The sequence below is a fragment of the Myxine glutinosa genome, chromosome 2 (assembly GCF_964187855.1).
Source record: "Myxine glutinosa chromosome 2, kmMyxGlut1.1, whole genome shotgun sequence".
In the NCBI taxonomy this organism is placed as follows: Eukaryota; Metazoa; Chordata; class Myxini; order Myxiniformes; family Myxinidae; genus Myxine; species Myxine glutinosa.
In genome coordinates, this window is record NC_136262.1 from 238,816,468 (window position 1) to 238,829,253 (window position 12,786).

General features: G+C 44.8%; 1 protein-coding gene across 1 annotated transcript in view; it reads right to left on the bottom strand.

Annotated features, from left to right (window-relative positions):
- Positions 1 to 843: 843 nt before the first annotated feature.
- TNKS2 (tankyrase 2) overlaps positions 844 to 12,786 on the bottom strand; it is a gene marked incomplete in the record, with an annotated part of 278,608 nt that continues 266,665 nt past the window's right edge. The window contains 2 exon segments of the mRNA XM_078772377.1: positions 844 to 3,788; positions 7,781 to 7,937. Coding sequence (XP_078628503.1) covers positions 3,702 to 3,788; positions 7,781 to 7,937 — 244 coding nt within the window.

Genomic DNA, 12,786 nt, shown 5'->3' on the forward strand with positions numbered 1-12,786 from the left:
GGAATAGTATTGGGCCCAGAAGAATTTCGTTGAGTGCTTCGGGCACTGCCTTGGGGAATTCTAGCCTTTACAGGGAGAGAAGACGAAAGAATTTCATTGAGTCCCACAAGTTGGCTACGAGAGTAGAGGAAGTCAGTAAGCCATGGGTGTAGTTGGCCCTTGGATGCCATAGGCATAGAGTTATTAAAGGACTCATGAAGGGGTCAAGAAAAGGAGGCGAGTGTAAGGGGGGACGAAGGGGCAGAAGAAAAGGCACGAAGGAAACACCGCTTCATTGCTTATGATGCCAGACTACCGAAAGCATGAGGTATGTTCAGAGAGACAGCCCTAATCTTATGTCTGACATTGAGGGCCTCCATCCATTGTTGGCTGAGTAGGAGCAGCATGCCCAGAGTAGAGTGACCTGGTCTGAAACCAAATTGATGATCAGAGATCAAGATCAAAAGGAAGGATTTAATATCAACTGCTGTTTACCACCATCTCCCAGTTTACCACCCATGATGCATATTTTCTCTACTCTCGTTAACCCTCCCCATGCCCACTTCTTTCTGTGCTTCCAGGTTATCGCGCTTGAGGTGAAATTAGACACCTGTTTGGGCAATTGTAGGTTCAAAGGCAGAACTTTATGAACAATTACATAATCAGACTAAATGCATCTCAAGGACTGATAGAGATGGGTCATAAAACATGTTCTTTCCACTTTGCCGTTTGGTGTTGAGGTCAAACGGAATTAGATCCAACTAAAACCACATTCTTACATAAAATATGGAGACATTCCACGAACGGCCTTTTGATAAACCATGAACGTTAAAGATATTGCACAAAACAAAAATCAAACAAGCATCGTTTCCTGGCAAACTTGATTTTTGCACATTATCGTCACGTGTATGGGGGCAAATGTTTGGATAACTCGAGCACAGAAAGTCAATATTTTTAGCTGGAGCAGTCGAGGGTGAGCACAGGTGCAATGGGAAGTCGGATCGAGTAATACAATGATTTGGAATTTCAACCTCCATTGTTCATCGTTTCCACCCAGCAGGTTAAACAGTCAAGTGTAAAACAGACACGTTCGAGTTGATACAGCTGGAATGCTATCAAATATACATCATCATCCTTGAGAGAAACAGCAGACATTTGTGGTTATCACATTCCTTTATAGTCATATCACAAAAACGATTTGGAATATTGTTGTACAAGTTGTTAAATACGGTATTTTATACGTATGGTTTGAGATAGTCAAAATGCCAATCTTCCAGGTTTGGTGTACAAACTCCTCACTGCTGATCCACAATCATTTTTCCTGCTTTTCCATGAGCCTCGCTCTTGTGTGGGAAAATAACTCACTGGATTACAATCCACGGACTACATATCCTGGTTTATTCCCTTCATATGTAATTCACTGCAGGTTAAAACTTTGTCCCTCCTTTTGCCAAGATGAGTAATTTGTATTGACGTGGACTTATTGAAGCATGTTATTCCATTAGTTTCAAGAAATGACAGAAAAGATTAACACGGACATTGAAACCAATTGCTGACACTTTTCCTTTGTTACCTTCGCCACCAAAGGTGGACGAAGGTAATGTTTTCACCCCTGTCTGTCTGTTTGTTTGTTTGTCTGTGAAAAAGATATCTCAAAGAGTTGTAGACGGATTCGGGGGAAATTTGGCAGAGAGGTAGCGTATGTGACACGGACGAAATGCTTAGATTTTGGTGAAGATCCGGATCCGGCTAGTAGAATTTTTAAATGATTCTTCATCATTGGGAGATACAGTAGGGCCAAAAACGATAAATAGCATGATATCTCAAAAAGTTATGGACGGATTTGGACGAAACTTGGTGGACAGGTTGGGTGTGTGACAAGGACTAATCGATTCGATCTTAGTGAAGATCTGAATATGGATTCGGATATGAGAGTTATTTAATTTTTAAAGTGATTCTTCACGATTGAGAGATCGGGCTAAAAACGATATATAATGAGTTATGGAGGAGACATGACGAAACTCGGTGGACGAGTTGGTTAGGTGACGAGAACAAGCCGATTAGATTTTGGTTCAGGTCCGAATCCAGATCTGGCCTATCATTGGGATACAAAACATAAACTGTTCAGCCTGGCGGAGGTATGCGCTCTACCGAGTGACTTTCTAGTATTATCCATGCGTCTCTCCTTGACATGTAGCATTATGAAACCGAGACTTCCTTACACATTTTAGAGACAAGCATCGTCCTCCCCCTCACTCACTCCATATTGTGTCTCATGAGGGTTTCACTTCCTTTCTTCAAAAGCCAGAGATGTACACACAATCTACCTAAATCGGATGAAGATTTTTACAAGAGTACCGAATATTTTATTGGATTAACCATTCACAAACACTTATGCCATTACAGGCGAAATATACAAGCAAAGGATGACTGCCGAGGAGACGGCACCACAAAGGCAAGGATGAAACTATAAACATTAACATGCATTGCCCACAATCTTCGAGCACCTGCAAAAACTGCAGAATATGAAGACCAACCTTTAAAGAAATCTGTGCATGTGCAGCTTCAATGTGATCCAATAGCATGATCGAAATGAACTGACATTACGTAAGCAAAATGTCCCACGTTTATGGTAAGCAATTAGTGTAATCGGTGATTTCAATAGGATGGTACCAATTTTGACCAAAAGGGAATTTTGCATTTGCCAAAAATACTCAAACCTCCAGTGGTGGATTTAGGTTGGGCTTTGCTGACCCAACGTTAGTGTGTGTAAGGATTAAAAAATAAGAATAAAAAGAAAAAACAATAAAATATTTCCCTTCCATAATCATGGTATATCATCAGGAGTGTCCATCTTGATGATGAAAGACTCAAAAGACACGCTCAGGGCAAAAATTGAGAATGGATTTGTGTTATTCAGTTGAAAGGGAGCGTTTAATGTCACTTTGCTGCAGATTTATGGATGGTTTTTCCACTCCGTCCAATCTTACCTTCATTGTACGAATCATAAACAATGTTCAACAACCACGACGAGTGGCTTCAAATTTCAGGAAACAATGTCGTTCAAAGGCATCAAATCGTCACGCAATATAAATAAGTCGAATTATGTTGAGCTGTCGGTGTCTGGACATTTATACAAGACGCATACATATAGGATTTAATATTACAATGTACTACAGAACAATTATTTAACAAACATAAGTTATTGCATTGTGTCACTCTTGCATGGCAATAACCGACGCTTGAACAGAATTGCAGCAGAGAATGCCAGATTCTAAAGTATCGTTGCAATAAACTTTCACAGAAAGTCCTCAAATAATAAAAGGAAATTTGCTCATCTTTAATTAAATTCTGAACAATTAAAACATACAAAGGCAGAAACTCGCCCACACACGCAAAGCAACGATGAAACCTACACTGAGGACGAAGGTAGTCTTGCACAAACAGAGCGGTCCACTGCACGCTCTCCTACGAAAGTGCTAGCGAGTTGTTCAGAATCGCATCTCGTCGACTGAAGTTTTTTTCCGTTTCCGATGCGCAGGCAAAAAGACGCGGCCACCGCGTTAGACTTCAAGGCGTGTCGGCCAGGTTCTCGGCATTTGTGCCAGGTTCTCGGCATTTGTGCCAGGTTCTCGGCATTTGTGCCAGGTTCTCGGCATTTGTCCAGGGCAAGCAGATTTACTGCCAAAACGTATATGTACACAAGGTCTGACAATGGATTATTAAGCTTGCTGGGCTGCCGCTGATGCAGAGTCCGTATTACTGTCAGGCTTCAGGATCTGGTATGTGATCAGGTATTCTGGATATGCCTGCATGATAAAAAGAACGTCAATTTTTTAAAGATGCATTGCCCAGCAATCAATTATTCATTTGAGATCATTTGTCATCACGTATGTAAAGATGACAGCACATCTGAGACATCTGTCCTTTCTTACACAAATCCAAACACAATAATGCCTTTTCCTTCCTTTTTTTTTTTTTTTTTGTATACAGAATCGAGGCTCGTGAAAGAGCTAACATTTATCAAACAAACAAATCAAACAAACAAGCAAACAAAGTATATAAAAAGGGGAGCGGCAGACAAGATGGGGAGAGAAGGGGAGGAAGCACACAAACACACCATTTGAGAGCAGGGACATCGGGAGATGTGTGGGAGGGAGAGGGCTTGGGGGGGGAGGCAGGATAGGTATAAAACGCAAGGACACCAAAGACTTCCAGGAAAGCAGTTGGTATTTCAAAAAAGTGGATTTGGGGTGAATAGTGGTAATACTTTCCCACTATTCCCAAGATAAGCAACCCTCAACTCGACAAACAAAAATGAACACTTGGGGGAGGGGGTGGGGTGGCAGGATAGGAGAGGTGCAAAACTAACAAAAACGGAGGAGGTAAATGCAGGAGTCGTGGAGGGGGGCAACAAAAGGAGGTGGGTGTAGAGGGGAGAAGAAAAGGCACGAAGGAAACACCGCTTCTTCAGCGTATGAACAACTACTACAACAGAATACAGTGTTGTTGATGGTTTGCATTGCCATTACACAACTTAATATTAATTTCAACATCCAATCAAGTCAGACAGTGTGACATGATCATAAAGTATCAAAAGTCCAGGCAGTCATTCAATGCCTAGAAACTATAGTTACAGTGCCGATCCTGTAACATTGTTCGCACAACCATGGAAGATCAGATTCCAAGCTTTCTAAGGCAAAAACGTTGTTTTCCAGGACCTCTAATACACATGTTTTATGTAAAAGTGACAACCTCTTCCAATGTCACAATATGGCGAGTTGCACGAATCATTTGTAATCTTATGTGGCACCATGCATGCTCTGGTGCTTGGAACCCCTCACGTGACTCCATAGTGCGCTTTTCCACCATATTTCCGATATTGAATGTCTTCTCGTAGATCCTGCATCTAGCCTTGTGAACAGACTCATTCACGAGCCAATCCCGGACGCTGGCGTGACTCAGACACGAGGAATTAAAACAGCAAAGTTTTGACCCTCTTTAAATTATCTTCCTTTCCCTTTAAAATCAGCAGTGTGCATGTGAAGTAGCTACGTCCTGCTTAATCGGAACGTCCATAAGCACTTGCATAATTTATGCATGACACACGAGAAACCATTTCGACTTGGCTTTCGTAAGTCCCATGGGGAAGTTAGAAATGGAAACGTTCTTTCGGTGGAATTAACAATTACCTCTAATTGCAACATTTTCTCGATTTTCCAGGACTTTCCAGCACTAGAAAGTGCCTTTTTATACACGGTCAAGGCTCATGGAAGAGCTATGACACACAACAGATCAGGACCCAGCATAACAAAAGGAACAGCCGGAGAAAGGGGAAATGCCAAAAGCAGGGCGTAGGTAGACCGAGACCGACAAACAAGGAATGCAGGTACCAATGAGGGGTATGGGAAAACGCAAGGGGTATGGGAAAACGCAAGGGGTATGGGAAAACGCAAGGGGTATGGGAAATGCAAGGTGTATGGGAAAACGCAAGGGGTATGGGAGATGCAAAGGGTATGGGAAATGCAAGGGGAATGGGAAAACGCAAGGGGTATGGGAAAACGCAAGGGGTATGGGAAATGCAAGGGGTATGGGCAAATGCAAGGGGTATGGGAAACGCAAGGGGTATGGGAAAACGCAAGGGGTATGGGAAAATGCAAGGGGTATGGGAAAACGCAAGGGGTATGGGAAAACGCAAGGGGTATGGGAAAACGCAAGGGGTATGGGGAATGCAAGGGGTATGGGAAAACGCAAGGGGTATGGGAAAACGCAAGGGGTATGGGCAAATGCAAAGAGTATGGGAAAACGCAAGGGGTATGGGGAATGCAAGGGGTATGGGAAAACGCAAGGGGTATGGGAAAACGCAAGGGGTATGCGAAAACACAAGGGGTATGGGCAAATGCAAGGGGTATGGGAAAATGCAAGGGGTATGGGAAAACGCAAGGGGTATGGGAAATGCAAGGGGTATGGGTAAATGCAAGGGGTATGGGTAAATGCAAGGGGTATGGGAAAACGCAAGGGGTATGGGAAAACGCAAGGGGTATGGGAAAACGCAAGGGGTATGGGAAAACGCAAGGGGTATGGGAAAATGCAAGGGGTATGGGAAAACGCAAGGGGTATGGGTAAACGCAAGGAGTATGGGTATTGCAAGGGGTATGGGAAAACGCAAGGGGTATGGGCAAATGCAAAGAGTATGGGAAAACGCAAGGGGTATGGGGAATGCAAGGGGTATGGGAAAACGCAAGGGGTATGGGAAAACGCAAGGGGTATGCGAAAACACAAGGGGTATGGGCAAATGCAAGGGGTATGGGAAAATGCAAGGGGTATGGGAAAACGCAAGGGGTATGGGAAATGCAAGGGGTATGGGTAAATGCAAGGGGTATGGGTAAATGCAAGGGGTATGGGAAAACGCAAGGGGTATGGGAAAACGCAAGGGGTATGGGAAAACGCAAGGGGTATGGGAAATGCAAGGGGTATGGGAAAACGCAAGGGGTATGGGAAAATGCAAGGGGTATGGGAAAACGCAAGGGGTATGGGTAAACGCAAGGAGTATGGGTATTGCAAGGGGTATGGGAAAACGCAAGGGGTATGGGATAACGCAAGGGGTATGGGAAAATGCAAGGGGTATGGGAAAATGCAAGGGGTATGGGAAAATGCAAGGGGTATGGGAAAATGCAAGGGGTATGGGAATATGCAAGGGGTATGGGAAGATGCAAGGGGTATGGGAAATGCAAGGGGTATGGGAAAATGTAAGGGGTATGGGAAAATGCGAGGGGTAGACAATATGGATGCATAAGCAAAATTTTGGTTTTTGGATTGGGAATGACTTGAGATGTTGGTGAACAGCTGTCTTGAAGACCTGGAGAGAAGAATGAGATTGAAGAGTGTGGAAGGTAGTTCCACAGGCAGGAAAAAAAATGAGGAATAAATGAGTGGAGGTGAGCAATGGTTCTGGATTTTGTGAGTTTCACTCATTCACTCAGATGGGGTTGCTGGTGGACCACATGCATCCTGCAGATACCTGTGGGGGGAGGAGGGGGGGGGGGGGGAGAGGGGTGGGGGTGGGAAACCACAGAAAGGGCAGAGAGTGCAAGACCAGAAATGAGGTGGGAGAAGACAAAGAGACCACCAACTGTTGGCAACAGCTTCATCACGAGAGATTCCCATGATCTTGAAAGCCTAAATGTGGCTTGACAAAGAGGTCATGGCTGAGAGTGAGACCCAAGAGATTGAGTGACTGAACCTTTTTGAGAGGGTTGGTGAGAAGTAGATTGGAGGGTTTGCGAAATGGTCCTTTCAGAAAGAGAAGATGTGGGACTTCTCAGGATTGAAAGATACATTCGAAGTGCATGGGGAGTCCCTCCTATGTTTGAAGTTTCACATCGATTGGACAAGTGATTGCAGAAAAAAAAAAACTTTTTTAAAGGGAAAATATATAGATACAGACAGACAGACAGGGTCAGTCATCACAGCAGTCTTACATCCCCTTTGGGGCGAGACAAATAAACCGTAACATATGTTATATTGTGATAAAAAAATAAAAATAAATGAAAGAAGAGGTTCAAAGCAAGAGAATGTGAACAGAACCATTTCAACACCGAGAAAACCATAAATTATGACAACATAAATATGTGCAAAAGTTGCCCACATCCTATTCATTGTTTTATCGCTTCAATTCAGTTGCAATTTAAAATACATAATCGCTTTAGAATTTCCATCTGGCTTAAAAATGAGGAAATTGTCATCTTACAAGAGGTGTAATGAGAGAAGTGAAACTTGTAGGATTTGCACGACAGCCTACCTGCTCTCCTCGGTAAATAACATACTCAGCAAAAGCGAGCCCGTTGACACTGGGCCGCCCGATTACAGAGTGGTGCCCTGGTGGAGAATGTGCCATCTTCATGGCGCTGAACTGCAAAAATGACTTTCCCAGCGTCACGCGGCAAAACAACATCTGCCTGTTGGAGAGTAAAAACGTACTTTACAATTTGGATGACATTTAAATGTTTAAAGAGCTTCCCAAATAGCATCTCCAAAGCTAAGAGTCCTCGGGTTTCCAAAAATAATCTGCAAAGCGAGATTAAACAAAACCTTTGAAGCAACATGCATCACAAGATGCTGATGAAGGCAAAAGGGAAACTTATACCCATGCACCAATGGACAAATATTAACTGCCTTTCAGCACTGAAGGTTATAATAGTTTACACAAAACCAGAATACTTTTTACGGCATAGCCCATAGGGCAAATCCATCTAGAACAGTGTTTGTCTGTCCATATGTATGTATGTATGTATGTCCCCTCAAACGTATACCAATCAGAGCTGAGGATCTAGTCACATGACAGGGCGATGTGATTACGTCTGATGCGGTACAGCGGCTGACTCCACACGCCATTTTTATTCCTATGCCGTACAGGCCGAACATATCGTCGAACCTGTCAAATATCACAATCACCATGCTCTGCCTTTACATTTTTCATTCAGTGTGAAACACAAACAAACCGATTGTTAAAATGATCATCAAATATCAAAAGCATAGACGTTACGGATCTTCCAACAACACATTACGTATAGGCCTTAGGCTTCATGCCTCACCTTCAGGCCGCTTCGGACAAATTAGCCCAGGTTTCTTAATACTGTAGTGTTGTTTTCGTAATAATCTATATTATAATAGGCGAAGGTGATTCTGTCCGTCTGTCCGGGGGTGTGGCTTAGTCCGTTTGCAGAGTAGCTCCACCCATAGCTCCACCCATTCTTGGAGAGGCTTCAGGTAAACAAATATCCACCATTTTATTACCTCGAATCGCTGATCGATCGCTGAATTAACGCCAGGGGGGTTGACTCAGCCTGTCATCCTTCCGAGGTCGGCTAATTGAGTACCAGTTCACTGGTAATTCCCTGTTTGTCGTAAAAGGCGACAAAAAGGGTTGGCGGCAGGAAGGGCATCCGGCTGTAAAACATTGCTTCAAAAAGGGTACCGAAAAACAACAACAACCACGGTCCCCCGCTTGCGGGGAAAAATGGCCTCTAAAGGTGTTTTTTTTATTTTATTACCTCGAATGGCTTTTGAGGCCTGTTTAATTAGGCCCATGCTGTCTTTCTCTCTCACACAGGTTTATTTCAATTCTAATTCGATATATCATTTCATTTTTAACAGTCGCTAACATAGTGTTAGACTCGGTTGAAAACAAACGGGAAGAGAATCCCAAGAAAGTTTCCGTTTGTTCGAACGAAATGATTTCTCAAAGGCCTGTAAACTAAAGCCCATTCATTGAGAGTCACCCTCACGATTTTATCTCGAATTCACCATCTGATTTAATTTTTATCGATGGTTTTAGACTCGGTGTCAGAAATAATTGAGTACATTCACGCACACACGGGAAATTGCCGAGATATATATTTATAAAATCGCAACACGATGATACACGAAAATATAGCACCTAAAATAACATTCAGGGCAAATGTCGACATATATTAAAAATTCGCTTATTCTTTTCCGTTAAGATATATTACTTTTACCTTTTATATAAGAGTCGGCACAAAAACGACATATATATATCTTCGTTCTTTCTTATTTCATTCAACATTATTATCCGGAAGTAAAATATGTTTCAGGAAATTACTGAGAGATATTTCTTCGTTTTTTTTTCATTAGTTATGTGCGCATACACTTTAAATAGGTTTATTTGAAATCTTCAATTTTCACAATGTAATTTACTTGCCATTTGTCATTTGATAATTACGAGACACTTCCTCTTGAGGATCGTGACAATTCATGCGTTGCGTGGAAACTTCCATTTCCAAAATGAATGTGACGGTCGATGAAGAACGCAGACTTGAACAGGATGTAGCAAGAAAACGAATGATGGGCGAACGAGTCCGTCGACGAACGTCAATGCAGACTTGAACAGGATGTAGCAAGAAACGCACAGAGACCACACGAGACGGGAGAACCGCACAGAATGCTGCTGCAACAACGATGAGGAGGGTTGGAGAGGAGCGAGGGGTTGGAGAGCGAGGTGCTAGGGGTTGGAGAGTGAGGAGCGAGAAGTTGGAGAGCGAGGAGCGAGGGGTTGGAGAGCGAGGAGCGAGGAGTTGGAGAACGAGGAGCGAGGGGTTGGAGAGCGAGGAGATAGGGGTTGGAGAGTGAGGAGCAAGGAGTTGGAGAGTGAGGCCCTATTGGAGTGGAGAGTGAGGGCCGATTGGAGCGGAGAGTGAGGGCCGATTGGAGCGGAGAGTGAGGGCCGATTGGAGCGGAGAGTGAGGGCCGATTGGAGCGGAGAGTGAGGGCCGATTGGAGCGGAGAGTGAGGGCCGATTGGAGCGGAGAGTGAGGGGCGATTGGAGCGGAGAGTGAGGGCCGATTGGAGCGGAGAGGAGTGTGAGGAGGTATTGGAGAAGAGTGTGAGGAGGTATTGGAGAGGAGTGAGAGGAGGTATTGGAGAGGTGTGTGAGGGGTTAGAGAGGAGTTTGAGGGCTTGGAGAGGAGTGTGAGGGGTTGGAGATGAGTGTGAGGAGTTGGAGAGGAGTGTGAGGGGTTGGAGAGGAGTGTGAGGGGTTGGAGAGGAGTGTGAGGGGTTGGAGAGGAGTGTGAGGGGTTGGAGAGGAGCGTGAGGGGTTGGTGAGGAGTGTGAGGGGTTGGCGAAGGAGTGAGGAGTTGTAGAGGAGTGTGAGGGGTTGTAGAGGAGTGCGAGGAGGTACTGGAGAGGAGTGCGAGGAGGTATTGGAGAGGAGTGCGATGAGTTATTTGAGAGGAGTGTGAGGAGGTATTGGAGAGGAGTGTGAGGCGGTATTGGAGAGGAGTGTGAGGAGGTATTGGAGAGGAGTGTGAGGAGGTATTGGAGAGGAGCGTGAGGAGGTATTGGAGAGGAGTGCGAGGAGGTATTGGAGAGGAGTGCGAGGAGGTATTGGAGAGGAGTGCGAGGAGGTATTGGAGAGAAGTGTGAGGAGGTATTGGAGAGGAGTGTGAGGAGGTATTGGAGAGGAGTGTGAGGAGGTGTTGGAGAGGAGTGTGAGGAGGTGTTGGAGAGGAGTGTGAGGAGGTGTTGGAGAGGAGTGTGAGGTGGTGTTGGAGAGGAGTGTGAGGAGGTGTTGGAGAGGAGTGTGAGGAGGTGTTGGAGAGGAGCGAGGAGTTGGAGAGTGAGGAGCGATTGGAGAGGAGAGTGAGGAGCGATTGGAGAAGAGAGTGAGGCGCGATTGGAGAGGCGAGTGAGGCGCGATTGGAGGGGAGTATGAGGATTTGAAGAGGAGTGTGAGGGGTTGGCGAGGAGTGTGAGGGGTTGGTGAGGAATGTGAGGGGTTGGAGAGGAGTGTGAGGGGTTGGAGAGGAGTGTGAGGGGTTGGAGAGGAGTGTGAGGGGTTGGAGAGGAGTGTGAGGGGTTGGAGATGAGTGTGAGGAGGTATTGGAGAGGAGTGTGAGGTATTGGAGAGGAGTGCGAGGAGATATTGGAGAGGAGTGTGAGGAGGTATTGGAGAGGAGTGTGACGAGGTATTGGAGAGGAGTGTGAGGAGGTATTGGAGAGGAGTGTGAGGAGGTATTGGAGAGGAGTGTGAGGAGGTATTGGAGAGGAGTGTGAGGAGGAGTGGAATTGGAGAGGCGTGAGGGTGGAGAGGAGTGAGGGGTCACATATTATGTGAAATAAATAAATTGTGTTCATTCCACCATTTTAACCATTTGGTAAAATTTAATGTGCAGCATGTAAATCAAGATGTCCAAATGTCACACACGTCCATACCCGTGGGATTCCCACGGGTGACCCCACTAGTCTTACTATAATTCACCAAATGTCCGTCCATCCGTCCGTCCGTCCGAAGGTACCGCACGCAAAAACGGCTGAACCGATCGCAATGATATTTTGGGTGGGTAATCCTGGGATCTCCTGGAGTAAAATAGGCTGTATTGTTTTTCCAATTTCAGCTTTGGCCTCCAGCATTTTCAGGTTTGGACTCCCACAAAACGTTATTTTCCCGGGTGCCGCACAAACGGCTGCACCGATCGCTGCACAGCTGCACCGATCGGACTCGGTGACTTCGGACAAAGACCTTTTATAAGGACATGGGTTGAATCCCTGCTTGAGAGAATGCCAACCCCCTACCCGCCATCACGGCCGTCTCTCCAACTCACAATCCCACGAGATATGCGGAAAGGACGACCCAAAACCAATTATCTTCTTTTTGATTCGTATATAAACATCATTAAAAGTAAATAATGACCTCGGCCAAAGTTCAAACGACGTGAGTTTAATCTCTACATGAGAGAATTCCACATCGCTATTTGGGCGGTGCATAAGCCAACAGATCGCTGTCTCCATCAATCTTGCCGAGGACGTAACACTCATCAGCTCAAAATCCTTTTAACTGTTGACTTGGTAGTTTTTACAATGAAGGAAACATCAACAATGTTGTTAAAAGTTTATTTTGTGATTAATTTGTGATTGGAGTTATGTTGTTTGGAATGAAAAAAGAGATATCGAGTTCAAGTGAATGACGACATGCCGTGATGGTTTCTACTTTCTGAACGTGAACTTCGCGGATCGACATATGCAGATTCGCCACGGACCCATGATCGATGTTTCTATACGTGAACGTACCCGTTTGTTTGCGAACGGGTACGTTTTTCATTGAAGTCCTTCACAAACCTGCTGTCCATGTCTGATGTGCGACTGAAGGTGCCACAGGAATGTGGAATTTATTGGTTTCATGCTTTAGCATTCGCCGTATCTGCATTGCCTGTTTGCTTCTGGCCTCCCACACGTGCGTAGCACGGGTATCTCACTCGTAATAATAATAATAATAGCGTTAACATTAAT